Raw genomic sequence first — 22,524 nt, forward strand, 5'->3', positions numbered from 1 at the left:
AGGTGGTGGCATTGTTGGGCCCCAAAGGGAGGGGGGTGTGACTGAGCAGAGGATTCTGGGAAGATAGCTCCTTGTAGCTGCCGCAGGGGGACAGGAAGTGTCTGGAGCAGCCTGTGAGAGGCCGGCTGGGGCCGTGGGGGAGCCCCCTCCCCACCAGCAGGTGCAGTTGGAGCTGGTTTAGCTGCTCAGAGTTACGACCCTAGGGAAACAGCGAAGAGCGAAGGGCAGGTAGGCGTTGGGGCCTGGAGCCCACCTCGCACCGAGCCTCCTGGCTGGAGGGCTAGCCAGCCTCTGCCCAGGCCTCAATTCAGACCCTGCGACCCGAGGCCTGGCTGAGTGACCACCAACGGCCTCTTAGAATTCCAACCTGGGGTTATTCTTGCCAGATCCTGTCTCTCTGATGTGGACACCCCAGTTCTGGTCCTGGAGCTGTCCCCACCATGTGGCCTTGAGTGAGTTCCCCTCTCCAAGCCTCAGTTTCCCTACCTGTAAGCAGAGACGAGTGAAATGACCTTTAAGGACCCTTAAGGGTGAGACGACCAGGGACATCCCCAACTCTCTCCTCCTGCTCCTCCAACATGGGGCTCGGTGAGGAAAGCACAGTGTGGGGTCACACGGGCCTGTGCTTCATTTCCTGCTCTACCTGATGTCAGCTGTGCAACTCTGGGCAAGTCACTTAACCTCTCAGGGTGTCTGTGTCTCGTCTGTTACATGGGATAAGAACATCTCTGAGCCGGGCTGGACTTGCAGCAATGAGGGAAGTCCTGGACACGCAGTAGGGCTCTGAAAGTGCTAGCGAGCTCTGGTTTTCAGTGCACAGGCAGCCACTGGCAGTGCCCTTTTTCCATCCTGGCTTGGAAGGTTAGCGACCTGCCAGCATCCCAGGCACGGGTCTCACAAGGATGCCTCAGGGCTCCGCGTCCATTGGGGAGATCCTGGGGCTCCACATCCAGTGGGGAGACCACGGGCCTCTGTGTCCACAGCAGAGACCCCAGGGCTCTGCATCCACAGGGGAGACCTCGGGGGTCTGCGTCCCGGCCAGCCGGCAGGAGGGAGCCTTCATCTGCACAGGTGCCCCTCAGGCACTGGGCCGAGTGCCCAGAGCTGGTTCCTGGGTGTGGTGAGGCTGGCACGGTGCTCCACCTCGAGCCCCCGGGCCCAGGCTCGGGCATGTGTGTGGAGAAGATGCGCAGGAAGGAACCCGTACAGCAGACTGTCCAGGCTCTGCAGCGATTTTCCTCAAGGCAGCTTCAAGTCAGTTCAACACAGGGCTTCTCCAACTTGAACACTTGTGAAGTAAGGGAGGGGATCTTGTTAACACTCTCATTCTGATTCAGCAGTCTAGGGCGGGGCCTGAAGTTCTGCATTTTTAACAGGCTCCAGGGGATGCTGATGCTTGTGGTCTCGGGCCCCAGCCTGAGTATCAAGGCTATGTGCTCTTGCCTCTCCTGTGGGCTCAGCTTTTGAGAAGACAGGAGAAGAGGGTCCAGTCCCAGCTGCCACCAACCAGCCTGCCAGAGTCCCCTGGAAACACAGACTAAGCTATACAGGTGGGGTGGGAGGGGGCCCAGGCAAACAGGGCAGTGGGGTCCCGGTGGGGCACAAGGAAAGCTTCTGGGAGGAGGGGGCTTGAGGAATTCAAGGACATGTTCCAGGAACCCAAGAAATGAGTGGGTCTCTGACTTCTGCAGCAAACGAGAGATGCCAGGAGGAGACAGCCATCACGGGTCACGCCAGGCCCTTGGACACCTGTGGTGCTTGGAGACACAGTGTGTGTGGCCAGAAGAAACACCACTGGGCCCGCAGGCCAAGGCCTTCCAAAGAACTGGGAGCACCGAGTGCCACCAAGAAGAGGAGAGCTGGGAGCCCTGGAGCTGCCTGTGTGCAGTTCCTTTTCAGGAAGCAGAATAAGGCCATCCCCTGTGCACTGTGTATGGAGCCGGCCTTCTTCAGGAGTCCTGACAGGGAACTCCCCCATATGATCTGGTAGGTCCTTTCTATCTCATACGGGTTTTAAAAATTTTCTCTCTCTACCCTTCCCCCCATATATAAGTGATTTTGAGATGCACATTTCCCCCCACGTTTGAGCACCTCTGAACTCACTGGCACTGTACCCTGTCTATTGGCCTGGATCGATGCTGAGATCCTTCAGAAAGAATTTGCATTTGCTGGGCCGGTACCTGGAACACCTCCACCAGAGACCGCTGTCACGGGACCTCTCCGCTGGAGGTATTTTGGCCCATGCTGTGTGTGTTCAGACCCCAAACCTTGCAGTTCGCATTCTAGGAGGTTCCTGCCTTCCACCCAGTGCCAAGTCTGACTCCTCAAGTTCCCCTGTCCCTTTCTACGTAGCTGGCTTATTCCACGTTACCTTACACAGGGGTCTGGCTCTTTGGTCTCCCCGCATTTTGCTGGACTCTCCTATTAAACTCCCCATGGTGGGCATTTTTTCTTTCTTAGTGAATGCTTGGTGACTCTAACAGCTAACAGCATTTTATATTTGGGAAATAACGTGTAAAATCAGTGTGATCTTCACCATTACAAATAGAGTCACCGCTCTTTTATTTTTCCATTTAACACTTTAATTTTCTATTTTAAAGATTTTCAAGAAGTCCAATATCTCCCGCTTGGAGTGTCCTTCTGGAATAGATGGAGACACTTGAAGGCTGTCTCCGTGCGAAGGTGTCAGCCCGTCTCTAAGCTCCAGGATGCACCTGATGGGGCCACTACACTCGCAGCCACACGGTGTCGCTGTTGGACACGTTCTGGTGCAGCGTGGCGAATGCCTTCCACTCCTGCTGCTGTGACTTTGCTGAGCCAGATCCCTGCACAACCAAAGTGGTGCCCAAGTTAGAGCCTCTTTAGTTCACCCTCCTAAGCTGGGCCAGATGGTTTAGGTCTTCAGGGACTTCCAGCCTTAAACACATATTGGGCCCTAACCAGCCTGTACCATCAGCTTCAGGCCCCGTGTGGAACCAGGTCATTGGTCCAGTCTCCTCTTCACTTGGGAACCCTCGGTGCCCTTTCCTGACTGCAAACTTCAGTCAACAGCATCCCAGCCCATCAGACAGGTCCCGAGAACATTGTCCCTCAAATGGGGAGGCATGTCTCTTTCTACCCAGGGGCCCCACTGAGTATCTCCCCACCCCCCTTCAGGGCCACATCTGTATAACCCAGGGAGCCCATGCAAGGGACAGCTGCCTTGTACATGAACCCACCCCTAGGCTGTGAGTTTATCATCCTAACCTAATGATAGATCCTAACCATTTCTCTAATCGTTGGCCACTCCCCTCACTGAAGGCACCTTGTGTCATAGGATCTGACAGCACGACTGCATTCCAGCCCAGGACGCTCCCACCCCTCGAAGGGCGGCACACACCCCACCCCAGGGGTGACGCTGGCCTTGGGGAGCCGTGGATGAGCTTCTGTTTTGCTGAGTTGGGTCTACACACGAGGAGGGAGGAGCTAGAGTACTTAGGGCAACGGCTGGGGATATCTGTAAGCAACATGGAGGGGGAGGAGCAGAGAGAAGAGCATCAGGACAGCTGGGGAGAGCTGTCAGCCAGGAACAGGAGCACGCTCTGTCCGCGGTGTGCTGTGAGCCTCCCCTCCAGCCACTTACAAAAACGCCAGCAAGGTGGATGTCTCTCTCCCGTGTTTTTGCAGCTAGGTTTGTGGTTTTGAGATGAAGTGGGACTAGCATCACGGGGACACAGGCCAGAAGCAGAGACTTCCAAGGATGCCCAGGAATGCCTCTGCCCAACACAGATGGGGGACCGGAGGAGGGGCTTGTCCGAGTCGCCCAGCAAGTTACAGCCCAAAGAGGCTCTTCCCATTAAAAACGAGCCCCACACAGCCCGCCGAGCACGGGGCTCCCGCATCTCAGCTCCCCGCCAGCGCGGCTCAGTACAGATACTCTCGGACGGTGAGCTCCTTCAGGGTGAAGCCCAGGGGCGTGGGCTTCCGATGCTGGCTCTCCTCCAGCCTCTCCTGCAGCGACACGAAGTCCTTGCCCAGCGTGTAGGCCAGGCGGATCATGGCGTCCAGCAGCGGGGCGTAGTAGCGGTGGCCCTCGCGGGCCTGCAGGCACTGGAGGGCCCGCTCGCCGGCCGCAAAGGCCTCCGCAGGGCGCTCGAGGTCGCGGTGGCACACCAGCATGGCGCAGAGGGGCGGGACCAGCATGGCGGGGCAGTGCGTCGTCAGCTTCTCCTGCAGCGGCACCACGCGCACCAGGATGTCCAGGGCCTTGGTGTACTGGCCGGCGCGCAGGCAGCCGAAGGCCTCCTTCAGCTCGGGCCGCGTGAGGAAGTCGATGAACTCCCGGGACCGGCGGACGCAGCGGATGGCGTAGAGCAGGCTGAGGTACTCCTTGAAGGCCAGCTTGCGCTCGGAGATCATCTCCTCGCTGAAGTTCCCCATCAGGTGCTTCTTGGGGAAGACGACGTCTTCGATCTCTTCTCGGAAAGTCTTCAGGAGGCTTTTCTGGAGCGCCTCGAAGTCTGAGTAGCGCCGTTCCAGGACGGCTTTGTTGCTGTCAAAACTGCCTGTCTGGATGACGACGATTTGGTACATCTGCGGTGCAAAGAGAGAGAGCCTTTGACTGCATCCTGACGGAGCGTTTCAGCTGACAGAGAGAGCTCCGGCAAACAAAAATAATGCTGATGGTAATTTAAAGCATACCCTGAAAATGGGTTAGGGTTGTGTGCAATTCTGTGTTCAATCGCCGTCAGCATCAGCTGAGCTATAAAGCGAATCATGACAAGAGTCAGCCTGAGAATAACGACACAGAGACGTGGGGGCATCTGAGGAGACAGGGTGCAGGAGCACGTGCAGGGGCCTGGGGCGCTCTCGGCTTTCCATCGTCAAAACTGGGCCTTGGTTCCTCAACTGGGGTTAGACCTGAGCTTGGACTAGGTCTGTGCTTTCCACGTATGGGACACTTGGGAGAGGGTTTGAGGAGATATACTGGCGGTGATCTTACCTGGTAAGAAAATTATTCCTTTTCAATTCTCTTTCAAGAGAATAGTGATTAAGGGCACAGACTGCCTGGGTTAGAGTTCCAGCCCCACCACGGCCCAGCTGTGTGGTCTTAGGTAGGTAATTGAATCTCTCCAAGCCTCAGTTTTCTCAGCCATAAAACAAAGACAGTAATAGTACCTACCTCGCTGGGGGAGGATTAAACGAGTTAATGCACTGAAACCAGGTGGGACTGAGCCCTGGGTGCGGTCAGCACTCGGCAACAGCTATTGCTGCTATCCTGGTCCAACCTAAGGGCGGGAGGCTGGGTGTGGCTCTCCCATAGTGTCAACGTCTCCCCACCACAGGCCAAAGCGGGCAGCCCCAAGCACGGAGCTTCTCACCAGCCACAGCAGCCGGCTGGACTTTAATCATAGCACTTAGCTCTCCCTGTATTTCCTTTCATGATCACCTTTTCTTTATGCCACGTGGTACTGGTTTTCCATTTTAGGTATTTCCCCTTGAAATAAATATATGTAGTATTTTAAAAAAGTGATACAATTTAAAGAAAAAATTGGGTAATTAATAATATAAATGATACAGGGATATGGCAAAGACGGTGAAGAAGAGACTCAGGTGACTAATACTGGACAACGTGGGGTCGATCTGGGCTAGCTCCTTCTTAGGATCAGGGATGTGACTCACATGTCTCTTACAGTACCTAGGTGCTCACAGCACCTAGCACAGTCCCAAGTGTGCAATCTTGCTTTTTGACCATTTCCTTCAGAAGAACTCTGAGTTACACTGCATCAGCCCATGTCACAGCTGGGAAAGCTGAGGCCCAGGGCTGGGAAGGAGGCTGTGGAAGGCACTCCATCCTTTCTTGATCTCTGCTTACCACGAACTTGGAGACCTTCCTCTCCTCGATGCGGGCGGAGCTGATCTCAAAGAGCAGTTTCACGCGCTTCCAGCAGCGCTTCTCCGTCCGCCAGTAGTCCTGCAGCTCCCGCGTGGTCATGCTGGAGTTGGAGCTGGGGCTGCTGTGGGCCTCTGGAGGGACAGCATCGGGTCAGTGCGCTTTGGGGACAAGGGCTTGGGGAGATGGCTGGGTCTGTCTGAGAATCTGGAAGAGCGGTGGATATCTGCCTCCCCGATCCTACCCTTTATGGGCTCGATTGGGCATCAGCCAGACCCTGTGCCCAACCTGGCTGAACCCACCCCACCACGGACAATTCCAAATAGCCTGTGCTCCCCATGTGGCTTCGCAGTTGTGAAATGCAGTGTGTTTGTGTTGCGTCGTCCACTTCCGGCCATTGTGGACAGATTGGCCATTGTGAAACTCCACGCTCCCGACATGCAGGGACTATGGTTGTGCACTTCTGCGCTCCCCACAGCACTGACTCAGCGCCTGCTGCCGGCCACTGCACATCGCTGGGTGGTGGAGGGAGCTGTGAGGGTGGTGGGCTCCCCACTCTGCCTGGCTGGCCTCTCCTACCTCTCATCCCACTTGCCACATTCTAGGCTTTTTCTCGCACAGGCCCCTCCTTCTGCCTGAAGTGTAATCCTCCCCTTCCCCAGCCTGGGAGACAAACGCAGTGTTGCTTAAAGCGCACTTGAGCGTTGAGACTGTGAGAATTTTAGGAAAGATCAGAATCTGTCTCCACCAGAAATGTGCAAATCCTTGTGCACTTTGTCTCGAGGCCCACAGGCCCCAGGAGCCCTTCTCCCATGTGTCCTTCAAGACGCAGCGCACGTGTCACCTCAGCTGCCCCCTGGCCTTAGAGTAAGAGCCCCCTCATCCCTAGAGCCTTTTCCATGGCATCTCAGGTTACTTCTCACGGATGCGTCTCCCTAGCAAACTCGAGGGCAGCGCAGTGTTTCATCTGCCCATTTCCCCAGGGCCTTGCACAGGGCCAGCGCAGAGCAGGCGTTCAACAGGCACATGCTGCACGATTGCACAAATGAGTAAATGACTGAGCAGAGACTCGCTCCAGGGGCGGCGCCATAGCGGACGCTGTCAGTGCTGGGCCTGCCCCTTGGCACTCACAGTTCTGAACACCCCACTGGCTTCCTATCGGACTGTCGGCTGTCACCCTGTGGGCTTTCTCGGGCCACAGCAGCGTGTTCTGGAGCATCCCTCAGTGGATGAGGGATGGCACTGGTGGATTACAGCCTGGCCTCCTCGCCTCTCAGATGGGACAACTCTGCGGCTGTTCCAAACAGTCTCCCAGAGGACCCTGTTGGGACCGAGTCCCAGTTGCCCTCAGCGGTAATGTGTTTATGCACACCCTGTACTGGCTTCCTGCCCTTCCCTTCCTCACTCTTCACTGCCCTGCGATAGCTCCTACGATCATCTCCCAGATAAACCACTTGCACCAAGTCCTTGTCTCAGTGTCCACGTTGGGACAACTCAAGTTGAGAGAGCTGCACTGCTCTCTTGTGTCATTCATTGAAGTATCCACATCTGTATTTCAAATGTCTTCAAACCTCTATCCCTTGACCAAACCCCAAGCCTCGAACCCACCTAAGTGCCCTTCAGGGCCTGGACGTGGGAGGTCTGCGCCAGTGGCTGATGCTTCCTGCTTGGTCCCTGCCATGCACTGGGCTCTGGGGCCCATCCATCCAGGGCTCCCAGGGTGCTTGGGACTTGCCATGCTCCAAGGCTGCCGGAGGGACAAGAGAGAACAGTGAGTTCCCACTCAAGTTGGGGTTCCTGGTGGGTCCTGAGGTGCCCAGCATCTGTGTCATGGTCTCCACTGCCAACCCCTCCGCTGCCCACTAGCTGTCCACCCAACCACCAGATGCTCAGCCCCGGTCTGGCCTGTTGCTGGCCTGAGCCCTCCAAGGCTGAGCCGACTGTCACCTTATTGTTCGTTTTTCTCCAAACTTTAAATGAGGTGATTTCAAGCACAGCTAATGGCTTCTGTGGTTACTTAGGAGAAAGATTCTGGCTTGTCCAGAAAAAGTCCCAATACTCCATTTTCTATTACACGTGTAAACCAAATCTCAGCGTTCAAAGCAGGGATGCTCTCTCTACTGACCGCTTGTTACACCCACTTCATGCTCACGTAGGTTCTTCACAACCACCGTCTTACTTAACACCCGCAGAAACCTACCATGACTTCCAGTAACAGACGAGGAAACTGAGGGTTAGCCCAAGGTCACGTGGCCGGTGCATGTGCCCAATAAGCAAAGCCAAGTGCTCCTGACGTGCCAGGCTGTGCGCACCGTACTCAACACGCACTCTCTCACTTAATCTGACTCTGTGTGTGGTTAGAATTTTTAATCTTCATTATGGTAAAGGAACCGAGAATTAGAGTTGCTCACGATCGAGAGCCAGCAAGTGGTGGGCAGGACACAGACGCAGGCTGGTCTGACCTCAAAATCCTCTCCACCCCCTCGGGGGAGGCAGGCAGCCGGGGTCCTGGGTTGAGTTTGTGCAGTAACTGTCTGTGACCCAGATAAGTGAATGAGATGACCTGGTGCCTGGCAAGTTACTTAACTTCCCTGTGCCTCAGTTTCCTAAAAAGGGGCATAATAGAACCACCTTCACAAGGCTGGTGCAAGGGCTAGGTTAGGCCGACCACAGGGGGCATCAGCTCGGGGCCCACACACCAGGCACTGCCTAATAGTTCCTCTGATGTGTGTCTGACGCGTGGCAGAGGCTGTGAGAAATATGTGAGAAATAAATGACTCTAGAGTAAGGTGTAAGTTGGAATAGAATTTAAAATGTCTGAGACAAATTAGAAAAAGGAACAATTAAAACATTAGCTCAGATGGGGCGAGTCGCTGGGGCATCACTTAGGCACAGAAATTCAAAATAAGACGGGTGCAGTGAGCTCGTCTCCCTGATGGCATCTGAGAGCTGCGAGGGCCCAGGGGGTGCCTGGAGCGTCAGCCCGGGTCTGTCCGGTTCCAGCGCCCAGGGGGAACCCGATGCTGACTGTGGCCTAGAGGGAGGTGGGGCCCCTGCTGCTCCAACAGCTTTTGCCACGTCCCTGGGTGTGGTCAGAACCTGTCCCCACTCCAGGGTGAGTGCCTCCTGGAGTTGGCCAGGCCTGGGGAGAGGAGAGGTCAGCTGGGGCCAGGAGCCCACGCTCCAGGGGCAGCTCTTGCTGTGTCAGGTGAAAGGATCCCTGGGCATTCTCCAGGTGGCTCTGTGCAGTTGTCCAGTGGGCAACTCTTGGGTACTCTCCGTCCACCCTCACCTTCTACGGATGGGAAGCTGGGCATAGGGCGGGGCGGGGCTGGCTCAGGGCTGCACACGCTTGGGCCTGCCATAGCTTCGTACCTCGTCTCTTTCCCATCTTCCCTCCCTCCCCTCTTGCCCAACTGTGGGTGCATGGCCCAGGTACTTAACATTTCTCCATCTGAGAAGTGTGGCCATAGCCCTGTCCTGCCAACAAGACGATGGATGGCTAGGGACAGGGTCCCTACATTCTGGTAGGTGTCCAGAAAGGTAGTTTGTGGTCCACATACTCTCTTACCTAATAGACTCTTGGTGGCTGAGATTCTTGGGGACCCAGTGTTTCCTGTGGGCTCTCCTATGCACCTGCCTCAGTTAGCACATCTGTAAAATGGGTGATGGTGAGTGGCATTGGCCTCAATGATCCCAGCCCTTCCAGCTCTGCTGTCGTGATCAGGCAGCTGGTGTCAGGTCAGCAGCAGGGTACTGTCTGCCTAGGGACCCTGTGAGACAAGGGCCTTGGCTGGACATTCCAGTAAAGATCTGGGAAAGCTGAGCATGAACCCAGGGCTGAGAATTAAAATCAAATTCAGCAGCCACAGGCAGCTCCCTTATGTTTTGTCATATGGGATCGACCGGGAGTTGCCCCCTACAGAGGAGTGAGGAGGAGAAAGTCATGCACTGGTGCATCCACGGAGTCTCGGGCAGCTTCCTGTTCCTCTCTGGGCCTCACTTTCCTCATCTGTGAAGTGGAGAAAGCGATCCTGTCACTCCCAAAGCTCTTTGGGGACAGCTACTCAGGGAGTTCTGTGGGCCCTTCCCGCCCCTCTCCACACCCTGGGTAGCAAAGATTTCTCGACTTTACAAAAAATACAGCAAGTGTTGGTGCTGTTGGCTTAGGAGCCTGTCCTTGGTCCAGGGCACAGAGCAGCTTCCCAGCCCCCTTGGCCATCCATCTCCTGTGTGCGGTCATTCCGCTCCTTCCGTCCCAGGTGCCCCGAGCATCGCTCCTCCCTCCTGCCTGCCGTGGCCGTGGCCAGTCCTCTTTTTTTTTTTTTGAATCTTGAGTTCATATTTATTATGAGTGTGGACATTGGGGCCACTTAGAACAATATCCGATGCCAGGGGAGCTGAGAGGACATTTGTGTGTATGTGTGGGTATATTTAAAAATGCACATCAAAGGTAAGTCATGCATACAAGACTGTAAATCATATACAATTTCAGTTTAAACAACATTGATAAAACAAACACCAATGTGACACTATCAGCCAGCTTAAAACGTAGCCCATCAAAGTACCTTAGAGCCCCCGCAGGCCCTCCCTGCCTACCCTCCCCCACCTCCAGAGGAAGCCGCTGTTCTGAGTTTGGGGTTAATCATTCCCTTGTATGCATGCGTGCGTGTGTGTGCGCGTGCGTGTGTGCGTGTGTGCATGTGTGCGTGTGTGTGTTTTAAATAGTTTACCCAGGGCGTATGTATCCCTCTAAACAAATTACTCAGGTTTGCCTTCTTTGAGCTTTATTACATATTGGACCATACTTTTGCACTCGTCTGTGCCTTATTTTTGCTAAACACTATGGCATATTATTCTTTTTCTGCTGTGCTGTATGATATTGCATGAATATGCCACCATATATTTGTCCCTTGTCCTGTCGGTGGACATTTGTGTTGTTTATTTTTTGTTGCTCCCACCGCCCCCAAATACTGCACTGCGGATGAGGCACAGCCTCATGGGCAAGACGTCACCCATCCCAGGAGTGGAAAGTTTTGTCATAGGTGACATCCAGTCCTTCTTCTGCTGGGCACACTGGGCCACCTTCAGAGCCCATGCTACCTTCGTGAGGGGGCGGCAGAGAACTTTCCATCAGGGGTGGGGGTCCAGTGGAGCAGAGTGAAGCTCCCTGGCCTGACCTGGGAGACACACGATCCTGGACATTAGATGGGCATGCTCCCAGATGTGACTGTGCAGCAGAGCCTTCTTGGGGGGTGGGGGGTGCTGGGTGCTTGTAAAAAGCGTATTTCCTGGCCCCCAACATCAGAGAGTCCCGTTTGCAGGTCTGGGAGTGGGCCCTGGAGTCTGCATTTTGCACATGTCCCCCCAGGGATCTGCTTATGCAGGGGGTCCTGGCACCACTTTTTGAGAAATGAAGGTGTGGTGCATTATTCCCCAGGCTCTGGAGGGGAGTTCTGGCACTTCAAAAGGAGCTGGGGCAATGGAGGATCCAGGGGCCATCCCTGCTCTGCCCCGGTGCGCTAAGGAGAGCCCTGCACATACAGGCTACCACCAACCCTTCTCCGTCCCACCCTACCCCCAACAGGTACTGAGGGAGGCTCCCAGGAGGAGGGGGCGCAGAGGCCCACTGAGCCTGGGCTCAGACACTGACCTGAAGCCTCTGCCTGCGTGTGTCCAGGGGTCCTGGAGGGGCCTCACATGGCCTCCTTCAGCTCTCGGTTCTGAGCTGGGGGCCAGCAGTCGGTGGCTGCCGCTTCGCTCAGTTCCCGGTTTGAAAACAGGAAATAGGCTGTGTGACCTGCTGCTCGTCGCCCCAGCCCATTGGCTGCTGAAAAAGGATATATTGAACCCACTGACAGTCTGAGGCGGCCTCAGGGCGTGCAGGACGGCAGGCGGGCTCCAGCTGTGAGGGTCCAGCTGGGCCTCTGGTTTCCACGGTCCTGCCACAGCCTGGCTGCTCCCCGGAGTCCTTGACAGTCTCTGGCATTGGGACAGGAGCTCCCAAAGCTCTTTAACATTCATTATGCTACCCTACACACCTGGCATCATGGGCCATCGCGCCCCAGTGACAGATGGGGAAACTGAGGCTTGGAGTACAGAGTTGGTGGGCGCGGGCCAGTGCCTGAGGTGGAGGGGAGGTAGGCAGACTCACGGTTCCAATTGGTGCCCTACTCTGGGCAAGGGTAACCCCAAGTCTCCCTACAGAAAGGGCCAGGGCAGCCAGTCCTCTGGGCAGCGGTGTGACTCACGCCAGCGGTACGGTGGCCTTGAGGGCAGGAGGTTGCGACAAGAAATTAGGACCTTGCCAGCCCCCTGGAATCTACCATGTGTCTCCTCCCTCCCTCCCCTGCAGAGGTGGTCACAGCCCTGATTCTGACGGGGGTCACTTCCTTGCCTTTTTGGTAAACGTCAGCTAGGAACAGACCCCAAAACAACAGAGTCTCATTTTCGAATGTTATGTAAATTGAGCCCTACATACTGTTTGTACGCTTTGGGATCTGCTTCTTTCATTTCATATTTATGTGAATAAGATTCATCAGTGTGTTTTTGAGTAGGTGGAGCGTTTTCATTTTTATTGCTGTGTTGCTACATTATTTGAATACATCATTATCCTTTTTTTGGTCTGTTCATGCGTATTTGGGTTGTTTCTAGTTTGGGTCATCATGATCAGTGCTGCTGGGAATTTCTTACACAATTATCCAAGTGCATGTTTGTCTGAGGTGAAATTACCAGGTCTCAGAGCGTGAACAGCTTCAACTGCGCCAGAGTGTACTAGATTGTGCCAAGCCCTTTCCTGAGCGGCTGCGCCATTTTGCACTCCCACCAGAGGATGTGAGGGCTCCCTCAGCCGCACTTGACAGGGTCAGTATTTTCTGTTTTAGCCATTCTAATGGGTATGCAGTGTTTATCTCATTATGGTTTAAGCTGCATTTCCCTAATGACTAGCGATGGTGAGCATCTTTCACTGGCTTATTTGCCATCCTATACCTTCGTTGGGGAAGTGTCTCTTCAAGTCCGTGGCTCATGTTGGGATTGGATCATTTTCTTTATGGTTTGCAGGTGTTCTTTATGCATTCTTCTGGGTGCAGGGACTCAATGTGCTTTCCCATGCTGTGGGGCATCTGTACTCTCTTAGCAGGGTATTTTTAAAAAATTTTTTATTGAAATAATGGTAAGTCACAGTCTTGTGAAATTTCAGTTGTATATTATTGTTTGTCAGTCGTGTTGTAGGTACACCCCTTCACCCTTTGTGCCCACCCCCCCACCCCACCTTTCCCCTGGTAGCCATTAATCTGTTCTCTTTGTCTACATTTTTAAATTCCTCATATGAGTGGAGTCATACAGAGATTGTCCTTCTCTATCTGGCTTATTTCACTTAACATAATTCCCTCAAGGTCCATCCATGTTGTTGCAAATGGGACGATTTTGTTCTTTTTTACGGCTGAGTAGTATTCCATTGTATATATATATACACCATATCTTCTTTATCCAATCATCTGTTGATGGGCACTTAGGTTGCTTCCACATCTTGACTATTGTAAATGATGCTACAATGAACCTAGGGGTGCATGGGACTTTTGGAATTGCTGACTTCAAGTTCTTTGGGTAGATACCCAGTAGTGGGATAGCTGGATCGTATGGTAGTTCTATTTTTAATCTTTTGAGGAATCTCCATACTGTTTTCCATAGTGGCTGCACCAGTTTGCATTCCCACCAGCAGTGTATGAGGGTTCCTTTTTCTCCACAACCTCTCCAACATTTGTTACTATTAGTTTTAGATATTTTTGTCCTTCTAATGGGTGTAAGGTGATATCTTAGTGTAGTTTTGATTTGCATTTCCCTCATGATCAGCGATGATGAGCATCTTTTCATGTGCCTGTTGGCCATCCGTATATCTCCTTTGGAGAAATGTCTGTTCACGTCTTCTTCTTAGCAGGGTACTTTGATGAATACAAGTTGGCAACTTTAAAGTATTCAATCATATCAACCTTTTCTTTCACAGCCGGTGTCACACTTTGAGGTCCGGAGTTTTCTTCTTTATTGTTTTTCTTTATCGTTGCTTCTGCAACAACTTCACAGGCCATTGTGAGGCTTAAGATGAGTTAGGATGTGCAGAGCACTTAGAACGAGGCTGGTATGCAGTCAGCACTGGACCAGCGCTGGCAGTTCTTGTTATCCTAAAGCCTTCCTAGTCTGCCTGTCTCCTTTGGGCTCTATCATGCACTCAGAGTGGACTTTCGTGTATGGTGTGAGGTGGGAGGGCTGGTGTTTTTTTTCCCGTTTACCTATTGTCTTGTCCCCGTTTGTTGAAATGGTCATCCAGTCCCACTCTCTGTGGCGCCATCCTTGCTATAAAAAGAGGACCCACTTGCGTCAGGGTCTGTTTAGCTCCAGGGGAGAGCCGTGCACATGTGCCTCTGCTCTGCTAGCTGGTGAGCCCTGAGGGCAGGGCCTGCTCTCACTGTCTCTGCCTCGCACTGCCCCCCACACGGCGGAGGCGAGGCTCCTACATAGAGTGAGGCTGGAACTCCCTCCCCCCGCCTCCCTGGGTCCGTCCCACAGCTCTCCAGTTTTTTCCCCCACTCTCTACCTGAGCCTAGAGTCTGCGAGAGGCCAGGGTAGAGTCTGAGCCCTTCTCTGCAGCCCTGTACGCCTCTCGCCAGCAGCCAGCAACTGCGGGGAAGGGTGTGGAAGCCGCTGCTTCCTCTTCTGGAAGCGGGAGACACTATTGGAAAGCCCCAGACACGCAGGGGTGTCTGGCCTGCATCGGAAGGACCCAGCTGGACCAGAGCGGCTGGGAGGACAGGCAAGGGCCCGCTGTCCTGGTGGGAGACACAGGGTGGGCGTCTCCCACTCAGTACTGAAGCCAGGTGGTGAGAAGGGGAGGCAGGAAGGGAAACGCTGCGTCTCAGCGCCTAGGTGTCTCTTGTCGTAATCTAACTCTTCTAGATTCAGACTGCTTGGATCCTCAGTGGCTTCCCACCACATTCAGAGTAAGTCCAGACTCTCTACTGGGGCCTCTGTGGTCCGCTGCTCGCTCCCTTCCTGACCTCATTCTGCACCACTCCCAGCATCGCTCACCACACCAGCCATCTCGGCTTGCTTTCTGTTCCTCAAACACCCCTCCTGGCCTTTGTCCTTCAGTCCCTCTGGCAGCAGCGCTTGGTCCACGACCGGTGCGCTCATCCTCACCTCGCAGTGTGGCTGCCTCTTCTTTGAGCAGCCTTCCCTGACCCCTACGCCAACATTGATCATTGTTAAGTTTACTTTTTTATTGCTGGTCTCAAATGCCGTGATGGCGGCGAGTCCGTGTCAGCATTCTGTCCCCAGGGCTTGGGCAGCGACTGCCCCATGCTGGGTGCTCAGAGATGTCGTGTGAACGAATGAATGAGTGTGTGAATGTAGAGGCGTGGTGACCACGGCTGAGGCTCCAGCTCGGCCCTGGCTCACTGTGTGACCTAGGCAGCCCACCGCCCTCTCTGAAGCTCAGTTTCCCTAATTGCAACGTGAGATTAAGTTAAGGATCCTCCTAGCACCCCTGGGCCAATCCTGAATCCTGTAAACCACCGCTCACCACCGCTCCGGTGTCTGACAAGCTGGGACTCCAGCACCGACATGCCTCCTTCGAGAAATTCAACAAGACTCGATCGCTCGCGGCTGTGCCTCCATGGGTCTGGCAAAGAAAACCCAAGCCGGCGAGGTGTGTGTTTGTAGGCAACACAAAATCCAGTCACATCGATCTTGTTTTTCCACAGTTGGGTGTACACACATAAACCACTTAAAAATCTCAAAGGTTTTCTGCTATATCATTGAGCAATTCTGCTTCTGGGTATTTATCTGAAGAAAACAAAAACACTAACTCAGAAAGATATATGCACCCTCATGGTCATTGCAGCGTTGTTTACGATAACCGAGATGTGGAAACAACCTAGGTGCCCGTTGATGGATGAATGGATAAAGAAGAGGTGGTTTATGTATACAATGGAATGTCATTCAGCCACAAAAAAAGAGTGAAATCTTGCCATTTGTGACAACGTGAATGGACCTTGAGGGCATTACGCGAAGTAAAGCAAGTCAGATGGAGAAAGATAAACACGTATGATCTCACTTTTATGTGGAATCTAAAAAAAAGCAACCTTGTAGATACAGAGAATAGATTGGAGGTTGCCAGAGGTGGGAGGTGGAGGCCGGGAAAATGAGTGAAGGGGTCAAAAGGTACAAACGTCCAGTTACAAAATAAATAAGCCATAGCGATGCAGTGGACAGAGTAGCAACTATAGCGAAAAATACCATTAACAATACCGTACTGCAGATTTGAAAGTTGCTTAGAGAGTACATCTTAAAAGTTCTCATCAGAAGAAAAAAGAATTCTGTGATTACGTATGGTGATGAATGTTAACTAGACTTATTGTTGTGATCATTTCACAATAATATACAAATACGGAATCATTATGGTGTCCATCTGAAACTAACATTGTTGTTAAAAAAATTCCCTTTCAGAAAAGAAATCTCAAATTTTCTTAATAATGTAGGATTTTAAAATTGGGGCCACAGACAGAGCAATGCGGGGCACTGCTCTGGTTCTACTGGGACGTAACGGGCGGGACCGGGCTGTGGGCCTCGATTCTACAGTGCAGGTTGGGAGGACGCCTCAGCCCCTCCTGGGCCTCGCTCAACTGCAGGAATGTCAGTGCCTCTGATCTGCGTAAGCACTCGGGCGGAGACGCAGAGAATCTGACTTTATCGGCAGAGTGCGCACATTGTGTGTTCCTGGGAAATCTGTTTGTTTGGGTGAAGATTTTGATGAGCGGTTTGGGTGGGGGCTTAGGGCCATCGTATACAGTTTTAAGGTTTGTGCCCTACACAGAGCGCATGCAAGGGCATGAGCAGGGCTGAAACCCAGCCTTCTCTCTGCTTTTCCAAGCCAGCACCTGTGTCCGCACAGAGGAAGGGGCGCCTTTTTCGATTTGAAAAGAAGCGTGATACGGGCTGGCTGTGAGGAAGTGTTTTTCCAAGACAGTGAGTTCAGCTGGTGGAACATGTTATTTTGCTGAAGTGGAATTTGCTAGTGGGGTTAGAATGGAAGAGTTTGGGAAAAGGGAGGTGATTCCAGAAACCATCTGGGAGAGGAGAAGAAGAGAGAGGAGGCAGAGGGGGGCGTCTGTCCTTCACGGTAGGTGGGTTATGTTTGCTGGGTGTCTGATCTTCAGCAAAACCTGCCTAGCTCATGGGTGAGCTTGGAGCTGGGTTAGGGCACAAGGTGGGGGAAGCGACAAAACGCTGGGTCTGGTCTCAAGGTGGGGATGGGGTGAGACCAGAGACTGCCCCAGAGACCCAGACACATCGGGTGCCCCAGGTTTGAGGCAGCTCAGGAGAAAGCTGCGTGCTCTGATGCGTCCTTTCCTCATGCATCCCTCTTTTAATAAGTCACTCAACAAACAAACTTGGGCCAAGCACGGGACCAGAGCTGAGGTCCAGCAGTGATGAAGGGATGTCCGGAGCCCTCAGGGACTTATAGTCTGATGGGAAAACAGGATGGACACTTCAGCTGTGAGCTGAAACAGAACGCCATCCAGGCTGAGGGCAGATGAGAGTGCCCGCAAGCTGCTCCTTGGCTGCTCAGAGGACTGGGAGAGTCCCGTGGGGACAGCGGGGGTCCGGGCAGCTTCCTCGAGGGAGGCAGGCAGTGAAGGATGGGTAAGGTCCCAAGAAAAGAAGGGAAAAGTGGGCTTGGCCCACAGTTCCGCCATTCTGTAGCTGGATCACTATAGGGAAATTACCCCTCAGAACCTCAGTCTCTTCATCTCAAGAGTGGGGACCAAGAATAGCCCCTTTTCCGTAGATGCTGTGAGGATCACATGACGGATGAGAGTACGGTGCCTGGCATACAGTAAGTGCTCAACAAATGGTAACGTTCATCTCATAAAGTGTTTAGCGCTTTCTCTGGGCAGGAAATGTGCCAAGTGAGTTGTCAGCACCACTTGACTGTTTGGGGAAACTGAGGCCAACGTTAAGTAACTGGTGCAAGGTCATAGAGCTAACAAGCAGCAGAGCCAGGATTCAAATCCAGGTTCCCTTCAGTCCAAAGTCCATGCTATTTCCACCTGTTGCCTTCCAGTGGGGCACAGAGTGAGCAAACCACAGAGGTGGGAGGACCAAGAGCGTAGAGATGCTGTGCATCTGGGGGAGGCCGGGAAGCCTTCTGTGTGTGCATTCATCGGGGCCCGCCTGTGGAAGGGTTTGGACTCCAGTGGGTGGGTGGGCTGCTTGGAGCGGGGGAGCAGCATGGTGACTGCTGCCCCGTGTGAGGCTGGAGTGACCACCTGCGTGGGCAGCAGCAGCTGTGCTGGGCAGGGCCTCTTCCATCCCAGAACTGCCAGAGATAGTCCCGCCTCCTGGGGCATCCCTTGGGCATAAGCCGCTGGCAAACCTCGCTCCAGCCTCCACCGGCCTCCTGACCTGGGAGGACTTTAAATGACACAATCTAGAGGGTTCCTCCTGCAGAAGCAAAGTCTCGGGCCTGGGGACCCCTAGAAGCTTTGTCCCCTGCCCCTTCTGAGCACTGCCTGACTGGTGCCTGGGTCAGAGCACACGGAGCCAGCAATGTCACCAGGGGCTCCCCAATGCCTGGTGGCACAGGGTCCTGCATACAGGGAGTTGTTAATAGATGCCCCTTAACTCACTGAAGTGAAAAGTTTTATAAAATTATTATTATACAAGTAATACATATTTATTGGGAAATATACGTTAGCAAAAAAGAGGTTTAAAAGTCCACCTACAATCCAACCATAAATTTGGAAAAACAGTCTTTTAGATTTTTCAACACACATATTCATAGATTTTTATTACAGCCTAGGAGCACATTACACAAAACATTATTGAAACCCACTTGTTCTGTGTTGAGATATGATTCAAATACGATAAAATTCACCCTTTTAAGGTGTACAATTTAGTGGATTTTAGTACATACACAAGGTTGTGTAACCATTAACCATTATTATGATCTAACCCCAGGACATTTTCATCATGCTGAAAAGAAACCTGGGGCTCGTGAGCAGCGATTCCCCCCGTTTCTCCCTCCCCCCCCCCGGGCCCTGGCGACCACAGCTCCCTGGGTTTGCCTATTCTGGACAGTTCACATAAATGGACTCATACCATATGCGGCCTTTTGTGTCTGGCTTCTTTCACTTAGCATAATGTTTTCAAGGTTTGCCTATGTTGTAGTGTGTTTCAATACTTCATTCCTTTTTATGGCTGAATAATACTCCATCCTAAGGATGTACCGTTTGTGTTTTTCCACTCATCCATTGATGGGCTTTGGGCTTGTTTCTGCATTTTGGCTGTTATGAACAACACTGCTGTGAACATTGGTGTAAAGTCTTTGTGCGCATACATGTTCTCCATTCTCTTGAGTATATACCTAGGAGTCGCTGGGTCATATGGTAACTCCATGTGGAAATTTTTCAAGAACCACCAAACCGTTTTCCACATCAGCAGCACCATTCTACATTCCTACCAGTCACGTGTGAGGATTCCAACTTCACAGCCCCGTCAACATTTGTTATTTTCTATTTTTTTGATTATAGCCCCCCTTTTGGGTGTAAAGTGGTATCTCCTTGTGGTTTTAATTTGTATTTCCCTGATGGCTAATGATGTTGAGCATCTTTTCCTGTGTTTATTGGCCACTTGTGTACATATCTCCCTTGGAGTCATGTCTATTCCAATCCTTTACTCATTTAAAAAATTGCATTAGTCTTTTTATTGTTGAGTTTTAGGAGTCTTTTGTATATTTTGAACATGATTTGCAAATATTTTCTCCCATTCTCTTGGTTGTCTTTGCACTTTCTTGATAGTGTTTTTTGAAGCACAAAAATTTGTGATTTTGCTAAAGTCCCATTTGTTTATTTTTCTTTGCTTGCTTGTACTTCAGGTGTCATCTGGGAAATCACTGCCTCATCCAAGGTCATGAAGATTCACACCCGTGTTTACTTCTCAGAGCTTTAGATGTTAGCTCTTACATTTAATCCATGTAATCCATTTAATTACATTTAGTCTTTGATCCATTTTGAATTAATTTTTGTATGTCGCCTGAGGTGGGGGTCCAAATTCATTCTTTTGCATGGGGCTATCCAATTTTTGCAGCACCATTTGTTGAAAAGACTGCTCTTTCCCCTTAAGTTGTCTTGGCACTCTTCTTGAAAAGCAACTTGCCTTTTAAACTTTGTCTTATATTATGGGTGTCTCTCTATACTAATAAACATACCTCTACAGCATCTTTTAAAAATTAATTTTTATTAAAATATAACAAGCATAAAGGAAAATGCAAACATCATTAAGTATTTAGCTTAATCAGTTTTCACAAAGTATTCATACCCATGTGACCACCACTCAGATAAAAAAATAGAAAGTTACTAGCACCCCAGAAGTTTCCTTTGTCCCTTTCCTCGTCGTAACCGCCAACCTCCTCCCCAGTGGCAACCTCTATCCTGGCTCCCATCACTATTACTCAGTTCTTCCTGCTTTTGAACTTTAAGTAAATGATGTCAGACAGTATTATGCCTCTGTATCTGGATTCTCTCACCCAACACAATGTTTGTGAAGGTGCACTTCCTGTGGGCTGGAGTAAGTCATTCATTTTCATTGTTTATTAGAATTACAGCATCATTTTTGGTATGCTCACATAACAAATATTTATTGCATACCAGGCCCCATTCTAGGCCCTGGGATGAGGCAGGGAGCAAGATAGAAAGGTTCCTGTTCCTTGGAGCTCCTGTTCTTTCGGGTGAGAGACTGACAGCAAAGACAATAAATAAGTAAATATATAGTACGTTGTGAGCAGATAGGTGCTGTAGAGAAAGATGCAAAAGAAAGCAGGGGAAGGGATGCAGGGGGAGGCAGTCGCAATTGTAGACGGGATGGTCAGGGAAGACCTCACTGAGAAAGCCACATTGAAGCAAAGGCCTGAAAGAGGAGAAGGAGGGAGCCATGTAGACTTCTAGAGGAAGAGCATTCCAGGCAGAGGGAAGAGCAAATGCAAAGGCCCAGAGGTGGCGGCAGGCCTGGCATATTCCAGGAACAGCCAGGAGACCAGGGGCTGGAGCAGAATGAATGAGGGGAAAGAGTGAGGAGGGGGCCAGAGAGGGCACTGGGTGCAAACAGCAATTGTAAGGACCGTCATTGACTTTTACTCTGAGAGGGGACTCAGTGGAAGGGTTTCCGCAGAGGACTGACATAATTTGACTTTTTTTTTAAACAGACTCATTGTGGCTGCCATGCTGAAGAAAGATTGCAGCTGGGATCATAGAGAATGGCTGGCAGCTCTTGCCTTGACCCAGGTCAAACACAGTGATTTGGACCCAGGTGGCAGTGGTGGATATAACAAGCAGTGGCTGAATTCTGGATATATTGTGAAGCTCAAGCTGGAAAATTTGCTCCAGTTTGCTCCCAGGTTGGATGTGGGGTATGAGAGAAGATGAGTTGGTTAAGTTTTCCTGGTTCAGTTGCTCTGTTAATTTTCTTTTTTCTTTGGTCAGGAAGATTGGCCCTGAGCTAACACCTGTTGCCAATCTTCCTCTTTTTTGTATGTGGGATGTCACCACAGCATGGCTTGATGGGCGATGTGCAGGTCCATGCCAGGATCCAAACCGTGAACCCTGGGCCACCGAGTGGAGCCCGCCAACTTAACCGCTAGACCAACGGCTGGCCCCTGTTAATTTTCTTAAGTAATCTCCTATTATTGGGTAATTAGGAGCCTTCCAGTTTCTCACCGTTATAGAGAAGATAGTGGTGAACATCCTTGGAGACAGATCTGTACACCATCCAGAGGGATTTCCGTGGGGTGGTTTCAGTCCTTGTAATGCAACATTCAACCTTCGACAGCCAACTGCGCTCCCCGTGCAGGCATTTACCTGGAGGCAGTGCACGGTAGCGGTTAGAGCATGACTTTTGGCGCCAGATACTGGGAGCAAATCTTGGCTCTGCGGTCACTACTTGGGCAGGTGAATTGACCTTTCTGTGCTCAGTATTTTCATCTATAAATTGAAGATAACGACAGCCACTACCCTGTCGACGGGATTAACTGAGTTAATGTGAGCAAAGCCTGGCACACAGTAAGCACTTTGTAAATGTCAGTTATTTTCCTGTAAATTGACTTCCATTTAAAATTTTCCAAATACAAGTGTTTTAAAAGGAATTTTTGTGTTAATATCTTCAATGGAAAACCAGCGTCACTTGCTCGGAAGAATAAGAAATCATAAAACGAAGCGAACTTAATTTAAGGGGAAGGACTGGGCCGTTCAGCGTCGGTCGGACGTCGCGGCAGGTGGGCGCCCCTCCTGGACCGGCAGAGGTGCAGACAGGAGCCGCGGACGCCCCCTGCCCTGGCGGAACCGGTCCCGCCCGGGAGAGGCTGTTCGGGACCTCACAACAGCAAGGCTCTGGAGGCCCGCGGGCGCGCTGACCGGTGCTCGGAGGCTCTGGGTCCCCGCGGCTGGAGGGGGCTCTCGGGACGCGGCTCACCGGCCACGCGGGCCGGCCCCGCAGCAGCCCGGCGCTGCCTGCCCCTCGGCCGGGCCCGGGGCGGCTCGGGGCGCGGGGCGGGCGGTGGGGGTGTGGCCGCGGGCGCGGGGCGGGGAGCGGGGCGGCGCCCG

At 52.2% G+C, this 22,524-nt stretch overlaps 1 protein-coding gene and 1 long non-coding RNA gene across 3 annotated transcripts; one reads left to right on the plus strand and one right to left on the minus strand.

The window, feature by feature from the left end:
* Nucleotides 1–1,689: 1,689 nt before the first annotated feature.
* LOC138923354 (uncharacterized) lies at nucleotides 1,690–5,508 on the plus strand. Its single transcript, XR_011436847.1, has 2 exons — nucleotides 1,690–1,986; nucleotides 2,601–5,508. It is a non-coding gene; the product is annotated as an uncharacterized lncRNA (long non-coding RNA).
* On the minus strand, nucleotides 2,560–11,670 carry SNX20 (sorting nexin 20). 2 transcript variants are annotated; one of them, XM_070261801.1, is made up of 5 exons: nucleotides 11,526–11,653; nucleotides 9,444–9,884; nucleotides 7,481–7,619; nucleotides 5,855–6,006; nucleotides 2,560–4,572 (listed from the first exon to the last, which is right to left on the minus strand). In XM_070261801.1, the coding sequence occupies exons 3-5, from the start codon at nucleotides 7,608–7,610 to the stop codon at nucleotides 3,904–3,906; spliced, it is 951 nt and encodes a 316-aa protein (XP_070117902.1). In that variant the 5' UTR covers nucleotides 7,611–7,619; nucleotides 9,444–9,884; nucleotides 11,526–11,653; the 3' UTR covers nucleotides 2,560–3,903. The 2 variants fall into 2 exon arrangements, with proteins under 2 accessions (XP_070117902.1, XP_001914830.1); XM_001914795.5 differs by lacking the exon at nucleotides 9,444–9,884 and having other exon boundaries at nucleotides 11,526–11,670.
* Between the last annotated feature and the right edge of the window lie 10,854 nt (nucleotides 11,671–22,524).

Source organism: Equus caballus, chromosome 3 (genome assembly GCF_041296265.1).
Source record: "Equus caballus isolate H_3958 breed thoroughbred chromosome 3, TB-T2T, whole genome shotgun sequence".
Lineage (NCBI taxonomy): Eukaryota > Metazoa > Chordata > Mammalia > Perissodactyla > Equidae > Equus > Equus caballus.